The sequence below is a fragment of the Gadus morhua genome, chromosome 11, assembly GCF_902167405.1.
Source record: "Gadus morhua chromosome 11, gadMor3.0, whole genome shotgun sequence".
NCBI classification, from domain to species: domain Eukaryota; kingdom Metazoa; phylum Chordata; class Actinopteri; order Gadiformes; family Gadidae; genus Gadus; species Gadus morhua.
This window is the reverse complement of record NC_044058.1, coordinates 19,228,115-19,245,614: the sequence shown is the minus strand read 5'-3', so window position 1 is coordinate 19,245,614 and position 17,500 is coordinate 19,228,115. Positions and strand designations below refer to the sequence as shown.

Sequence of the window (17,500 nt, the reverse complement as noted above, 5' to 3'; positions counted from 1 at the left end):
TAGTAAAAAAAGGATATCTATCTATATATATAAATATATATTAGAAAAACGGCTGTTATCTCGCGCCAAAAACGATCCTGTGTGTGTCCCCACGTTCCCACCCGGCCCCACAGAACGACACATTCCTGCTCGCCTGCTTCAGACGGTGGGGGCCCTGCAGTGCGGCCCCCCGCTGGGGCCAGCGTGCGCCGAGCGCCGCACAGAATCTCCTCTCGTTTCCCACTGAAGAGGTGTGGAAGCACGCCGCCGCCGCCGCCACTACCGCCAAAACAAACTGCAAAGAGACTTAAACCCTTCACTCTTAGAGCTGTGCTTTTACCTATTAGAGATAAAGTTACCGTGTCGAGGGGGTTGGGGCGGGGGCGTTCGCTGTGCTGTATGGCGCGCGGGGCTCTTTGGAAAGAGTTCCCGGTCTGACGGCGATGCTTATTTGACAAAACCGACATATGGTTGACATTCAAATAACGCGATGCAAGGCGTCCGACGGTGGTGCGCGAGATGTGTCGTCGGCGAGACTTTACCTGTTCGTAGAACTTGTTGTGAGCCACGAAGTACTGGGCATCGAACGATTCCTCCGTCACCAGCACCTTCTGCCTCTCCCCAATCTGGGGGAGGAGAGAGAGAGAGAGAGAGAGAGAGAGAGGGAGATTTTTAATATTAACGCTCTTCATCAAAGGCACCTTAAGCCTTTAAGTTTGTATTTGTGAATGCATGTTTTTTTACACACATGGCAGAATGTGTGTGCGCGTGCGTGCATGTGTGTAAGATGAGTTTGATGAGATGAGGAGTTTAAACTGCATGCATATGAATCTCTATGAACCTATATGAATCCAACCTTTAGAAAAACCAAAAGCTAGTTCTAACTCTCTTACACACACAGACACAAACACACACACACGCGCGCACACACACAGCTTCCAATAAAAAACATTTGTAGCATGAGGAACAATAGCTCAAACATTGGCCTTTAACAACAATAGTCTCTTGATGAGCCAATTAAAAGAGAAGGTGAGGTGTTAATGACACTAACTTCAGTTGCCATGACTGCAGCGTTATGAGTCAAAAAGAGGGGAAAAAAAAACTTTTATAATGTAAAATGAGTTAATCAAAATGAAAGACAAAATCATTCATTACTCTTAATGAGTAAAGCACACACACCCACACACACACCACTTTAAAATAAAGACTTATTCCGTGGTAATCTTACAAAAGAAAAGGAAACAGGGAAATATAATCAAAGACAAAATACCATTTATGATTTATGATGGTCATTGGTTACAATACAAAGTTATTGTTTTCGTAATTTGTTCTTATATCACAGTCTAATTCTGGTTAAAATCAACTCAGCAAGCCAACCTTACCAGATGTTTTCCGGTTTCATTATGGAAATATTCTAGGGAATAAAACTTGTGAGAGAGAAGTTTTCAGAAGGGGATTTCTACAGTGGCCAGTCGACATAGAGTTCATTAGAAACCTTTATGGACAAGTTTTCACAGTTCTCTACCTTCTGGCCCAGTTTGTGTTCTTGTGCAATCATAGGCTTTCAGATCTCTGCCTCCAGCAACATGATTGGTCAAAACAAATATACAGCAAAATAAAGTGCAACCCAGATTTGAGTTTGTCTGCCATCTGATTGGTCAGACTATCATGGTTGTAAGGAGGAGCTTTTACACCACGGGATGTGACTATACATGTAAAGCATTCAGAACCAAGCTTACTGAATGAGTGTTTCGTAACATCATTCCACTCAAATTAACAGTTGTTAATTCGTTTTAGGGAATGAATTCCATTTTTTGTACTCAACTTATAATTTGCAAAACTACCTTTCCTTACCAAGCAGTTAAGGAGACATGTTGTAAATATCAGTCTGCTAAAAGAGGAAAATGGCAGGCAAAAACACCTGTTTTATTAGGAAACAGGTAAATACATTTCACCCTCTTTACCATAGATGTCCATTAGTGCACCACATTAGTACTTGCCGTTGATTGGGGGGGAGAGAATGTGTGTGCATGCGTGAGTATATATGTGTGTGTGTGGTTAACTGGGAACAAGCGCCTAGCCTAATTCAACCTCCACACTCTATTCCCAGGCATTCAGATGAGCGGGAATGCAGTGGAGTATGCTATGGATGTTGTTTATCATTCTATTAGCACGGTTCATCACTTTATTACCACCTCAAGGCCAACCCACCACTTCATTTCTGGTGTTGATGTTAAGAGGCTATGGGTGCCTCTTAGCTAAGGTACACACACACGCACACAATACAAACACACACAAACAACAAGCACCAACCTATTTAGTTGAAATACTAGGCCACAAACGTAATTGAAAATGCGAACACAAGACAGCCATGCTTTCTATGAGCGAAAGCAAAGGCCTAAACAAATGTGTAATGATGGTGTGAACACGCTTTAATTTTCAATAACATTGACGTTTTCTTCCTATTCACCGACAAGGCTGGTGCTGACTATAGGAGAGTAAGGAATTTAGTGTATTCATGTAACTTTAAGCCAACAGAACAACAATGGAGACTAAGAAGCTCAAAAATTGTGGCCCTGAAGTATACTTTCATGCCGTGGCGTGTGTCGATACATGTGTGCACACTTATGTGCCGAGGTGAACTCAGCCTCACTCTCTGCTTTATTTCCAATAACACTTCGCCTGTGCCACAGGGGTTCTTTCAACATAAAGCCAGAGTACACTGAAGACGTCCGCACTTTGAGATTAATACTTTGACACAGCAAGCCGCTTTATGGGTTTTTTGTGTGACTTGAGCAAAGGCCAGAAACTGGGGCTCAGCCGCGCGATATTGCCGCTTGATTCCTTCGGCGTAGCGCTTGCTAGTCACTCATAGCGTTTTTTAGCCCGCTACGTTGGAGTCGGACGTGTCTGCTAGGCGAAGGGACTGGGGCGCTTTGATGGATGGGTTGACAGCGGCACGTTCGCATCCGAAAGTGTCTCCGTACAGATCTGGAAGTAGATGTCATTGTCCGCGGAGAATACGCTTCTTAATATGTAGGCGAAGAAATTAAATACCTTACATTTCATATAAGGGTCATAGGATACTGACAATCGACGCCTACCCTTTTCGATGAGTTAGCGAGACCCTTTTTAAAGCTCCATCGACGTCGAACCCCTTCAACTTTCTAATTCCTTTCCCCACCCACCCCCTCCCTCCTCTCATCCCTTCATGTACCCTTTCCGAACTCCACCCTTAATGTCTACAAGCGTGTCTAGTCTTTTCAACTGTAGATCGCACCTGTGTAGACGTGCTGACAGACGACACAGACCGGGGCACATAAATCACGACGGTGAAGTATATTAGGGGGACTGCGGATATGATTTTTTTTATAGTTTTATGTTTTTTGCACTGCGGGGCGAATACCTTTTGCAAAAGGCAAATGTTTTCACCTGGAGACCTACGGCACGATACCTCCATTACAGGACAGGGTACAGACACATACACAAGCTTTATAACCAATTTTCATGCATCAACATTCTAGGAAGTCCTCCTTTTCGTTTCACGCTGCGTTTCTTAAATGCAGTATTTGGAATACTATCCAAAACCATCTTAAACTGCAGTTCTTTAGTTCACTTAAGGATTTTAGAGTGCTCATTATGGACATCAAATCTGAGGGCTGTTTTGTTTTACGCTGAACTGTCTTTCATATTTTATGATTCACGTCTCATCCTTATCATCTATACATTTTGTTTATTTGTAGTCATTCCGATGGGGCCATTGTATGTTAACTTGTACTTTAACCTGCATTGTAATCAGGGAAACCTTGGCAATGAGAAGGTCACTTCTCATGTGGCTTTTCTATGAATAAATTTAGATTTAGCTTGGTTCATCGATACTTTTGCTTCTAACTTGGATCTTATAGCATTTTTATAATCGATTAATCCTTCAGGTAATTTATCACGCACAAATACCAAACATTTGCTGCTTTAAACATACTTATAATATTTGCTTCGTGGATCATTATAAAATCAATACTTTAGTTTTCCCGGCTGCTTGTCCGACAAAGCAAGCAAATGTAAGACATTGCTTTAGACTCCGGTGACTTGCGATGGAATTTGCTATTATCAACGACACTTTCTAGTCGGAAAAATCGGAAAAGCAATAATCGTTAGATTAGTCAACTATGAAAATAATAGCAAGTTCGCCCCTGCACTTATCTAAGCATAGCATGGTTCCACTCTTGTGTTCATCACCCTTTCCCCCGCAAACACCCGCAGACATCCAATCCAATCGTGCATTTTCCCCCCGCATACTTGTGCAAACAACAGGCCTAATTACAGACTGCACACAGAGCCACATGAAACACTGGCGAAGGCTATTTAATTGTATTGTCTTTGAAGGAACCCTTTCAGGGAGGGGCGGCACGGAGCCGGACGGAGGGAAGAAAGGAGAGAAAGAAAGAAAGAAAGAAAGAAAGAAAGAAAGAAAAGGCATTTTAAAAGACCAAAAATATATACACTGAATCAAGCACCTGAGAACTGAAGAAACGAGTGGGGATGAATCGGCAGGGTATTAAGAACAGGGACAGAAGAATATGACATCAAATAAAACCTTAGAAAGAGTGGAGACAGTTTAAAGACTCCTCCTTAAGCCGCAGATACACAGAGCTGCATTAGCCCCCATTTTTTTTAGAAGGGAAATCCCCATCCAGGCTAGTCTCCTGAGCGTGCTTCAGCTAGCATCTCCCCCCCCCCCCCCCCTCTGCCTCATCTATGTCATTGAAGCTAAGGACTCTGGTATTCGATTCATTCTCTTAGTGCATGTCTGCTATCAGGTGGATGCTTCCCGTCATCAGAAGTCAAACCCAACGGAGGAAAAAAAACAAGCTAACTTATCTATTTTATATTATTATTTCATTTTTATTGTATGACAATGTTTGCATTTGAGTCTGACTCGTGTATGAATAGTGCTACATAAATAAAGTTGCCTTGCCTAACAGGCCAAAAAACACAAGCTTCAACAATGCCCGCTGATGGGCGCGTGTTCACACATCCATTCAGAAGCACACCAATACAATAATCGACCTGTTGTGTCTTTTCTCAAGGTTATATCCTTTACACTGACTGCATTTCTATGTTGTTTTGTCTTGTTGCATTAGACCCATGTCGGTCAATCTCTGGTCACAACTTTAACAATTAGCTCCAAGTAGGGTAATATCGGAAAGTGGCAAATAACTACGGTAGCGCTAGTTATCGGCTTTCAAGGTCAGGTCAAGGCCGTTTCAGCAGAGAGCTGTAATCTATCAGCCAAACAAGCACACTACAATAACAGTCTCTGTTTAGTTTTCCATCTGATAGAGCAGGCACCCCTGCTATCTCACCTGCCAAATTAATACAAGGAAACGTTTTGATTTATTGATTGTGGCTCTTGAGAGCTTGATTACAAGGAAAAGTTCACCGGGGAACATTGCAAAAGCGTAATCTAAAAAACACCTTTGAGGTGGCAGGTTTGTGAATGGACGTCTCTGAATAATCAAAGCGACCGCTGGGTGTGGAAGTTCCTCGAGCCGATGGCCGTCCGTTCGGACACGGGGAAACGGCGAGGAGAAAGCAGCTGGACGGGCTAAGCAAAGGTCGAGCTGAGTAAATAACGCAGAAAGAGGAAGAAAGAAAGACAGAATAACGTAGAGGAAGTGGGTGTGTGTGTGTGTGTGTGTGTGTGTGTGTGTGTGTGTGTGTGTGTGTGTGTGTGTGTGTGTGTGTGTGTGTGTGTGTGTGTGTGTGTGTGTGTGTGCGTGTTTGGGTTGCCTGTCCTTGAACTTTGGTCCAGACTGAGACACAAACACTCCTGCTAACCAGCTAAGTGCCCCTCGGAGCCAGGGAGACACTCTGAGGAAGACCTAAGCCCCGCCGCCTTGGCTTCAAATACCTGTGTGTGTGTGTGTGTGTGTGTGTGTGTGTGTGTGTGTGTGTGTGTGTGTGTGTGTGTGTGTGTGTGTGTGTGTGTGGGGGGGGGGGGGGGGGGGGGGGCTGCATAATTTCATGCACAGAAGTTCTAACTCTTATGTTAATCCCTCTTGAGGCCGGACCCTTACCCCTCTCTTCAGGTGGGCCGTAGGGAAGCACGCACACACAGACCGGCAGAGGCAAGGACAGAGACACACAAAAACATGCGTAAAATGCAGAGCGAGAGAGAGAGAGAGAATATTCCTGTGTGTTTGTCAGTGTTACCCCATCTATTGGCACAGGCCTTTAGCATGACAATTACAGCCAGTAATGCAGCACATTCCAAGTGGACCCTGGCCAACACACACACACACACACACACACACACACACACACACACACACACACACACACACACACACACACACACACACACACACACACACACACACACACACACACACACACACACACACCCACCCACCCACCCTCTCCAAGGTCCTCTACACTGTCTGTCAGTGACCCCAAATGTGCTTTCATATTTCACATTTCAAATTCATACCGCTGGGAATTTCACAGACAAGTCTACATTATTCAAAGGAAAAATATGGAAAAGGTATGTGCCTCTCGCTATGAATGAAATTATCATTTTGATTGTAGAAAGAGAGACATAAATGAGCCATATTCATCCATACATTTTCTAAAAGACGATGTTTACCGTTGCGTTGCGTTTTATGTCTGTTGAATAGGCTACAGTCAATATCTTCTGTATCCATTGTACGTCTCTCCCTTAGTGATTCAGGCTCGGCCTGTCCATAAGTGTTGTATTAGTGATGCCATTTTATAAGTATAATGTATTATGTATCATCTGACCTGCCCAGGGACTATAGATGTAAATGAACTCTTAATCTATTACAGAAATGCTGTTGATCTGAAACGGCCCGGTCAAATAATGCACCATGCCACCCTTTTTCACCCTCTTTTGGTCATTGTGGCTTTTGTACATTTGAAACGAGGTGAATGGGTGCAAAACCAGCAAGGTTCATCTTCAGTTTTCTGCGACAATTACAGACAGCTTTTTTTGTGCTTGAAGAGGCGCACCTTACAGCCGAAGGAGCCGAAGGAATATGTTTTGTCAAGTGTGATATAGAATTCCTCCTTGATGAATGAGACTGGATGGGAGAGTGGGCGTGCTGTGCATTGAAAAGGGAAGACAATTGACCGAAAAACATACCACACACCCACAGCCTCATAGAAACAGGAAAAAAACGAAAGAAACAAAACATGGTCAACAAATATGCAGGCATCGCAGTAAAACACACACACACACACACACACGCGTCCGGGTGTCTCATTAAGCTGGCTGAATAACAATTACGCTGCTATACGTTCCTGACTTGGCAAGCCTCAATGACTGTGTGCGCGCGTGTGTGTGTGTGTGTGTGTGTGTGTGTGTGTGTGTGTGTGTGTGTGCGCGTGCGCCCCCTTGTGTGTGTGTATACGTGCCAGATCTATAGCGGCCCCCCTACCTCTGTATTCTCTACCCCTGTCCCTCCCTCTGAACAGAGGCAGTCAAGTGAGACAGCCTTTTGGCTCAACACAGCGCCTGTGCACCTGCATCTCCTCCCACCTCTACCCCCCAACCCTCCCCAGACACACACACACACACACACACACACACACACACACACACACACACACACACACACACACACACACACACACACACACACACACACACACACACTCCCCGATCCCATTAGTGATCACCCCTTCCCTCTAGGTTGCTTTGAAAATATTCCTCTCATGTGTGCATACTGTGTGGACGCACAGGCACACACACATATAGGCACACTCATACATACAGGCCCACGCACACACACACAGGCGCGCGCACACACACACACACACACGTACAAACACAGACCATGCTCCCTTACGTGCCCAGACAAGGGGGCGAAAGTATGTTTTCTTTGTAGTAGGTGGGCAATAAGTATCTGCATAGCTTTGGCTTTTTCTTTAATGCAATACTCTATACTAATGTCTCTGTGCATCGTTCGATATACACTTAAACGACAGCACAGAAATAACATGGCAGACTTCAACGTAATGATTATCAAGAACAGGAAAGACAGAATTGCAGCCGATTCCCAGTCAATATCTTCAATATCATCACATTTTCAAAATGACGTGGACGCATCGATAAACAGCTCTCCTGCCCAGAGCCAATGGAGAGACAACACACTCGTTTTAACACACTGTAGCTGTGTTCGAAATCGTTCCCTATACACTCGTTCCCTATTCCCTATATAGTGTACATGATATAGTGCACTATATAGGGAATAGGAAACGAGAATTCGGACACTACGCTGAACATTTCTAAACGTCATTTGCGTCAGTAAATGCGCCGGGTATTTGTGTGACGCAGACAGATGCGCCCACATCATGTAAACAAACCGGGCACTCACGACGAAAGCTGGAGGTTGTATTGATGTTGAATGTTACATTTCCTTGTTTAATTAATTTTGAATGTTAAATATTCTATGTCAAATCCCAAATAAATTGTTGACATTTCTAAACGAAAGCCGGAGACTCCATCATTAAATGTATTCGTTTTCGCGGTTATTCGGCTTCTTCTTCTCCCCTGGAAAAATACAACCGTATTGCATTGTGGTATACGGGAGTAACATGTAGGGAACATCGTATGTACCCTATTTTAAGTCCACTATATAGTGCCCTATTGGACAACTGAGAATTTGAACACCCTACAAAATGGCGTGCACCCTACTTAGTGCACTAAATGCATGATAGGGAACGATTTCGAACACAGCTTGTGTGTCCGCAGTCTGAGAGACTCCATTGATAATGCGGGAAGACAGTTTTGTGTTAGATAAAAGATACGCAACACAAGGACACGGCAAAGAAACCATAGAGATGTATGGCATATTCTTTGAGATGTGCTATTGTGTCTTAAAGCCGTCTATAATTTATTGTCTGAGTCCCTTAAAAGCAATGTGTGCACATCCCTCAAAGCAAAGAAAAGGCTTTCTATTTTCTTACATCAAAACAGCAAAATAGATGATCAGAAGTTTTCCATTTGTTACAAAATAAAGATTTTTTATGGATCCAAATCCATCTTTATGTCTATATCAATCAATGTGAATGACTTGTGGTTGAATGGCAGAACGAACTAGTATAAAAGTCTTGCATAATACGACTTTTAAGCTCTAATAATATTGCACTAAAAACCTACATTGGATGTATGATATAGATGAGGCCGATACAGGGAGAGGGTGCAATGGAGAGGGTTTGTGACAGAGGGAGGTACCATGCAGCCATATGATGTTGAGTTACAGAGACTTGATTTGGTTTATCAATTTCCATTTTGGTGACGAGGGACTGGGAATGCTTTGTGACACTTGTCCTGTCTCTAGGTGAAAATACAACTCAGATTAACCGTGAAAGACACTCATTCACATAGAGACACACTCACTCACACAGAGACACACTCAATCACACAGACACACACAGACAGACTTAGATACACAAAGTAACCTGAAACCCATTTACACAAACGCACCATGCATTATCAAGTATGTACAACTGCACACGCACACACACACTCAGCTGATTTGCTCATCAATTTCAGTTAACAGACAGAGAAGACAATCCAGCACACAATCCGAATGACATATCTGGTTTGTTGACGAAGGATAGATATCTGACACACACACACACACACACACACACACACACACACACACACACACACACACACACACACACACACACACACACACACACACACACACACACACACACACAGAGTGGCTGTCAGAAAGGCCTGTGGGCTGTGTATATGTCTTGGATGCTGAAATGAATCATGTCAAAATGAAGACATGGCAGAAAACACAGGATGAGCGCCACAGAAACATCAATCAATGACATGTTTTATTATTTTATTCGCTCCCTCTCTCCCACACACACACACACACACACAAAATAACACAACATAATATATACACATACGGTGCTTAACCCCGTGTACAGCACATGGAGAATAAACTTAAGGCTCTGGTGAGAATATGTCACATTTTGACTTTATATTCTTTACTGGACCTGCCCTACTTACCCAAACGGCCTCTGGCCCGGCTTAGCTACTGTGCCGCTGATGCCTCGCTCAAGACAACTTCCAATTCTATTGCATTTCAACTTATCTCATGCAGTTGTTTTAATCCCTTGTATTACTGCTGGGCTGTGCCACAATGTAAATAGCTTGATGTGTTATTCTAGCGAGCGGGGGTTTGCTTGCTTGTTAGCACGTGTGTGTTTGTGTGTGTGTGTTAGTGGTGTGTGTGTGTGTGTGTTAGTGGTGTGTGTGTGTGTGTGTGTATGACGGAGACCAAGCCTTGAACCGATGCACTGTAGCATCAATCAGAGCTCAGCTGTTGGATCAGGGGACCCCGTGGGCCCTGGGACCTTTACTATATGTTAGGAGGAGTCATTGTGTGTGTGTCCGTGTGTGTTTGTGTGTGTGTGTGTGACGTATGTTTGTCTGTCTGTATGTGTGTGTGTGTGTGTGTGTGCGTGAACATATGCGAGTGCATTCTGTGCATTAATGTAAATCTATAATTGTAGCCCATGCGATAGCAACTGTGGTGTGATTAGGATGATTAACACCAGGGGCCGCACCTGGAGTCACTGGGCAGACCCCCACGTGCGTATCGTCAGCAAACACATACCATTGGCCGTGAGCAGAGAGCCCCCCAGCCGTCGCCCTGGAGCGGGAGGAGTGCATGTAACTGCTTTGATAAAGGCAGAAATGTATTGGCAGCAGCTACACGCCACAGGCAGAGGGGGGGGGCGACGCAAAGAACACAACGTGATTAGGCCGCGTTTGCCTTGGCTTTATCCGAGAGGCCGGCCTCATTACAATGAGTCTGTGGGAGTCCTCTGAACAACACTGACTGACGGACTCCAGAGCGGTCGCTGTTAGGACAGTGTGCCAGTTCAACCGGTAGCTCACTGATGGTCGATGTGATTGGTCGATTTATCCGTTGAGTAAAAATGACTGAAAAGGTATTGACTTTTTAGTCATTGACTAAAAGGCTAACACTTTATAATAAGGTGCCATAATAAATAGCAAACTACATTACGTAACCCATTGTTAATATTTGTTAATTGTTACTAAAATATCTATTTGGCACAGGTTAATAGTTTTTTCATCATTAATTAGATATTAGTTGCATAACCCTAACCCAACCCAAACACACGACCCTAACCCTAACACACGGCCCTAAACCTAACACATGGCCCTAACCCTAACACATGGCCCTAACCCTAACACACAAAACTAACCCTAACCAGCGACACTCTGTGGTCAGTGAAAAAAAACTATTAACTTGTGCCAAATAGATATTTTAGGAACAATTAACAAATATTAACAATTGGTTAGGTAATGACTAGTTTGCTATTTATTATGGCACCTTATTATAAAGTGTTACCACTAAAAGTTTGTATAGAAATATATAGATTTATATTCGCCCCTTATACCTCTGGGAATGCCGACATTAACCCTGGTTTTAATTGCCGTCAGAACGAAGCAAGTTCATTTCCGACATTGCGTTGGGCTCCAAGAACAAGTCTCCCGTCGTGATGGAGATACAGGAGCACGCTTGCTTAACGTCCCACCCACACACCAAACAACCAAGGCTATAACCCCTGCTACACAGGAAACCTCAGAGCAAACAAATCCATACATTGCAACCTATTAAGCCAAGGCAACGTTGGTGAAAATAGTTACGACGTGGAAAAAAACAAGAACTCAAACGCCGTGGGGCCTGTGTGGAACCAGTCGAGCTGCAAAATCACGAGTTCAAGGGATAGAAGCTCAAAAGTGCCTGTCTCTATGCACCAGCCCGGGGTGCACACCTCAATCGTGGCAGAAACCTCCATGGCTTATCTGAGGGTTGAGTCGAAGACTTAAAGCTATAGAAGTGTCACCCAATGTCAACGAACCATTTAATACCTATCATTGAGCGCCAATCATTGACCATGCTGTACGACGGTGTGCTCGCTCTACCCCTCTCTCCCTCTCTGCCTCTCTCTGGCCAGAGTGAGCCAGTGTGGCTAAGTATGCCAGTATTCAACAGAGAACAACAGCCACCAGGGGGGCTGGCTTGGCTGTAGGTTGAAGTGGCGCGGTGATGGACTGTGAAGTACTCTGTTGACGTTTTTCGTGGACACGGGGGGGGGGGGGGGGCTAGGCGGCTAACAACCAAGAACCAAGGCCTCGGAGTCTAAAGTGGAACTTTAAGCAAATACATTTTTTTTATTTTGCTTTCAGGGTTTGAAATGATCCGAGGGGAGAAAAAAAACAAGGTATTGCGGCGTACTAAGGCCACTCTAGTCGGGAGATGTACGCGTCAGGACACTATAGCAACAGAGTAAGAGCTGGGAGAAAGAGGCCCCCATAGAAAATACACACAGTGCACATATTTGTCCAAACACAAGAAAAATAATGCTGCCTTCTACAGTGGCGAAAAAAAAAATGCCCAAGATCGGCCATGAAAAAAGAGAAAAACTCTTGGATGTGGAATGCCGGGTAGCCTTGGGCTCCAGCTTGTCCAGCGAGGAGGAGGAGGAGGAGGAGGATGAAAAGCAGCAGACCGCGAGGGTCGCAAACCGCTGACTGAGTCGCTGGCACACACATATACGTTAAAGGTCTCGGCGGAGGCGTCTGGAAGAGAGGCCCCCGTGAACCGCCCGTGCTTCCTATAGGGAGGAGCGGGGAGGTGTCAGCAGTAAGGGGAAGGCAGTGGCAGCGCTGAACACTGAGAGCCGCCCCGAGGCAAGGCTCACACCGCCGACGTGCTGCGGTGCCACACTGAGCACACATCGGGGTCGGGAAAGCGCTGACGCTCGGGATTCTGAGTCTGCGTGAAAAGGTCACAATCCATAGCGATTGCGAAGGCCCCCCGCGATTTGTAAGTCCCCGTAGGCATATTGAGGGGTGTCGTTGGACAGAATGATATGCATGATGAAGTACAGCGAGGCCCTCTTCCCGAAAGGCACTGTGGCTCTTTTTTGCTTTTGGGTTCAGCGAGATGTATGGATGGATGCTCCATCGCCTTCTCTGCTCCTTTAAAAACAGACGGAAGCAGAACGCCGAGAAACTTCGGAAAACAAAAATATACTGATAAAAAAGTACTACATTGGTCAATTGTAGTGTACCAATCACTCAACTTATAAATGCCATGTGTGTGTGGTTCGGTGTTAGTTTATGGGTTAACTTTTGACTTGAGTTAAAGCCTGAACTAAGCAACGCGGATTACTCTGAATTTTGGTAAATCCACAGAAAACTAACTTTCAAGAGAATAAGAGTGGGTTGCAGCAGGATTCAGGCAAAAGCAGTGGACATTAAAGAAACTACAGCATGAAACTTTTGTGTCACCCATGACCCAAACGGGGCACAAACGAGCACAGACAGGGAGAAGGAGAGTCAGACAAATGCGCCATGGCGGCTTGTTGTGGCCTGCGGTTTCCCAGAAAAGCTGTGACACACAAATCACCAGGCCAGCGGGCACTTCGTATGGACCCCATTGCAGACTCTACGCGATGCATACGTACATACATCCTCTCGTATAGATCTGTATGAAACTACCGTGGCGGCGAGAAGGAGCAACAAATGCAAACCGGCTGCTGTGGTAATACTCTGGAGAGACAGTGAGGGTCCCATAGCACTTGTGCTGGTAATCCGAAGCTGACATCAGGCGGGGGGGTCCTGACTGCCCAGACAGGGTCCTGGGCAGTCTGGAGCACATTGATTTGACAAGCAAAGTCCGATCGGTTGATGCAGATTTGAACAAATCTCGATCTTAAATGTAGAGCGTCTATATTTGACTCTGGTGTAAAATCTCGAGGTCAATATTTAAGGTTGGCTTTCGAGACGAAGTTTGATTGCACACCATCATCGCACCCGTTTTTTTCCACCTCGATAATATTCCAATATTTTTAAATGGCGGGGCGAGGAAAGGCTTTGAGCGACCAAATTGGCAGTCGTATCGACGGATGAAAAACATGATGTCATTCCGCATGACGCCCCTCCCCCTCCACCAATCAAAGCCCTTTATCTTCCCCAATCACCATTTGCCGCGAGAACCAATCATCCATCAGATGGAAAGGAACTTCATTATCTGTATTTATCTTGTTCTCCGCCCTATCCCCCCTACCTTTCCCATCCGGTTTTCTCTTTTGGCTTTGTGAGCCAAGAGGCAAAAAGAGAAAAAGGGGGCGAAAAAAAGAGAAATCAGTTCAATAGGAGGGTAAAGAAGAAAAAATCAAGCACAAAGTCAAAGCACTTCCCTGACGTGTCTGCGCCGTGGCGAGAGCCAGTCTATAAATGGTGGATGTTTCGTAAAGGAGAACACATTAGCACTGGGAAGACATGAATGATTGATTCGGGCGGGGGGGGGGGGGGGGTTCGGACTAAGCCCAGGAGGGTGGCGGAGGACAGGGCGCACGCACGTGCAACCACGTGCACCCTCGCACCAACACACCCCGGCGTCATAATGACTATTAATCACCAGAGAGCAGGTAGTAATCAAACACAGATTCAAGGGGCTAGTCTGCCAGAGTACAGCTGCACCGCCATTCAAAGTGGCACCGTGTGATCAGACGGGGAGAATAAGAGAGGTCGACCACTAGAGACACACAGAGAGAGAGAGAGAGAGAGAGAGAGTGAGAGTGAGAGTGAGAGAGAAAGAGAAAGAGAGAGAGAGAGAGAGAGAGAGATCCAGGAAGGGAAGGAGGGAAGGAGAGACAGAGAGAGAGAGACAGAGAGAGAGAGAGAGAGAGAGAGAGAGAGAGAGAGAGAGAGAGAGAGAGAGAGAGAGAGAGAGAGAGAGAGAGAGAGAGAGAGAGAGAGAGAGAGAGAGAGAGAGAGAGAGAGAGAGAGTCGAACAGGTCAAGACAAGAGAAGCCGGGAGCAACCTCTCTCTCTCTGTCTTTGCCATGGGTTCAGCCTGTTGGCTTCAAAGGGAGCGAAACAAGGCGAGCTTAAGCCCAACTTCAATGTCCACCTTTATGTAACACGCTGGCAGGCCTGTTTGTGTAATCTGGTTGTACCTTCCCCATTTAAAAATCAAGGCCAGATCACAACCGCTGTGTATGCGCGTGACTGTGTGCGTGCATGAGTGTGCGTGAGTGAGAGATTCCATGTGTTTATGGGTCTGTCTGCCAACATCTAATTGACTGATCCCCAGTCTGTACCCGGCTTTGTGACTGGATGAGTGCGTGGGTGTGTACTTTATCACTATGTGTACGGAGTTGAGTGCCATGTGTGTGAGTGTGTGTCACTGTGTGCATCCTCGCGGGCGGAGTGGCCAGGCTCCTGGCACACTAAACCGGAGCCGGCCCTGATTGTGGACTAATAGCAGAAATGCAAATGAGGGGCTGATACAAATGACTGCAACATCTTTTGAATATTCATAACGCCCCTGTGCGTCTGTGTCTGTGTGTGTGCGTGTGTGTATGTGTGTATGTGTGTGTTTGTGTGTGTCTGAGGTTCAGCATGCAGCTGCTATGCATTTCGGAGGTCATGGATTTTCCTGGAATCGGTATCTTTTTATGCATTCTGTGAGTGTGCGTGTGGCTGCCTCATTGTCGGATTGATTCTGCATACATTCAACTCCTGATCTGCTGTCTAAACAGACTGGGGTTAGAGGGCCTCGCACAACTGCGTGTGTGTGCGTGAGTGTTGGCAGCATATGTGTTTCTTTTTTGTGAGACTGATGACTCTGGATGCAATTTGAATTGTTTGCATATACGTGTATGTATGTGTGTTTACATGTATGTGTGTGTGTAAATTAGGTTGATGTTTTGTGTTTGTCTGAATGTGTACACAATCTAGGAATTGACCTGTTTGTGTGTGTGTGTGTGTGTGTGTGTGTGTGTGTGTGTATTTGTGTATATGTTTGTAAATGTGTGTGTGCGTGCTCATGTGTGGCAGACGCTCTATCAGTGGCACATGGCTTTGCGGGAGAGTTTTTCAAATAGGCTCTGTGTGTCTGCTGTGTATAAAGCGTCCACTTGCGTGTGCGTGTGAGCGTGTGTGTGCATGTGTGTGCGTTTGTGCCTATGATTGGCCAAATAGCCCGCTAATGCTTGAGTATAACTTGAATGTCCCCCTAAATTAGCCTCTCTGCATTCAGCACCTCGGAGAATCGTGCACGTGCGCTCACGTCTTTGTTGGGTACGGGAGGCACAGCTCATTGGTACCCAAAGCAGAGCTCCACAGAGTGGAGGCCTCATTAAAGCACAGAGACACACACACACACACACACACACACACACACACACACACATGCATGCAAGCAGGCTAAAACAGACGCACACACACGCACACAGACACACAAAAACACACCTTCAATACGCAGGCAGGCAGACACACAGGGACAAAATATGGATGTAGCAACTGATCATCCGATTCATCATGCCAACATAATCACGTCTATATATGAGTAGCATATTTACTGCTGTGGTTACTGTATAACACAACGTTTTTACTAAAAACATATTTATTTTCATAGATTTTGTGTTACAACGCTCAGACGGTATAATCTCACGGATTAACAACACCTTGAAATGAAAGTTTGCACACACACACACACACACAAACCCACACACACAACCCAGACACACACACCCCCCCAATAGGTCTTACCACAAGTCTTACCTGCTTAACCCGGGAGACGCCTCTGGTTACAGTGAGGGCTAAACATGAGGCCCTATATAAACTGTACCCGTTCATAACGGCTATGTATTCAGAACCAGTGATGTCTCCAAAAGCTGCGAGTTAACGCAACAACAAGCGCGACACTGACCTTGGTGCCTCCATTTCCCCCCAACCAAAACTCTCTCTTGCTTCTGAAATCTATATATGGCCACTGCAGAAGGACATATCAACTGACACATTAGCCTCTAACACATTAGGGCCGATAAACAATTCCACGTCTGTCCCCCCCCCCCCCCACCACCAAAAGCCTTCAGCCATTCTGTGTGGTTGTTCACACTAATTCACTGCGGTCGGGGCTGGGGGGAAGAGGCAGTTAGCCATACGCATCTCCAAAAAAAATAAAATGAATTAAATCCTTCCAACATTCGTCTACATAAACCAACCGATGTCCCACACGCGAGCCCGGAGCACAGTTTACGTCCGTCGCTCGCACGTTCGTGCGACCCCCCCCCCCCCCCCTCTGACAAAGGTTGTTTACTCCCGGTACGGTACGCCGGGCACATAAACACACCGGTGTCCTCGATAAACGTCCGCTGGCACACCCTCCGCTGGCCCGCAAAGCGCTGTTTACAAGGGCATTAAGGCATCAGGGCCCATTGTCATCAAGTGGTCCGTGCGGGGGACCGGCGCGCGCTCTAACGCTCCCTGCTAGCGCTGTGAGCCGGGGCCCGCAGGATCCTGGCCCACATTGAGGCCCCTGTGGGGTCATCTCATTAGCAGGTAGAGCAGAACGCCGTTACAGGCACGGCATGAGGATAGCTGAAGGAAGGCACGCGCAAGGGGACGCATTTTTACACA

At 45.8% G+C, this 17,500-nt stretch overlaps 1 protein-coding gene across 1 annotated transcript in view; it reads right to left on the bottom strand.

Moving 5' to 3' along the window:
* Positions 1 to 17,500, bottom strand: part of cdkal1 (CDK5 regulatory subunit associated protein 1-like 1) — a 230,509-nt gene that overhangs the window by 23,373 nt on the left and 189,636 nt on the right. Inside the window, exon 13 of the mRNA XM_030369576.1 lies at positions 522 to 605. Within this exon, the coding sequence (XP_030225436.1) occupies positions 522 to 605 (84 nt within the window). The remainder of the gene's footprint in view (positions 1 to 521; positions 606 to 17,500) is intronic.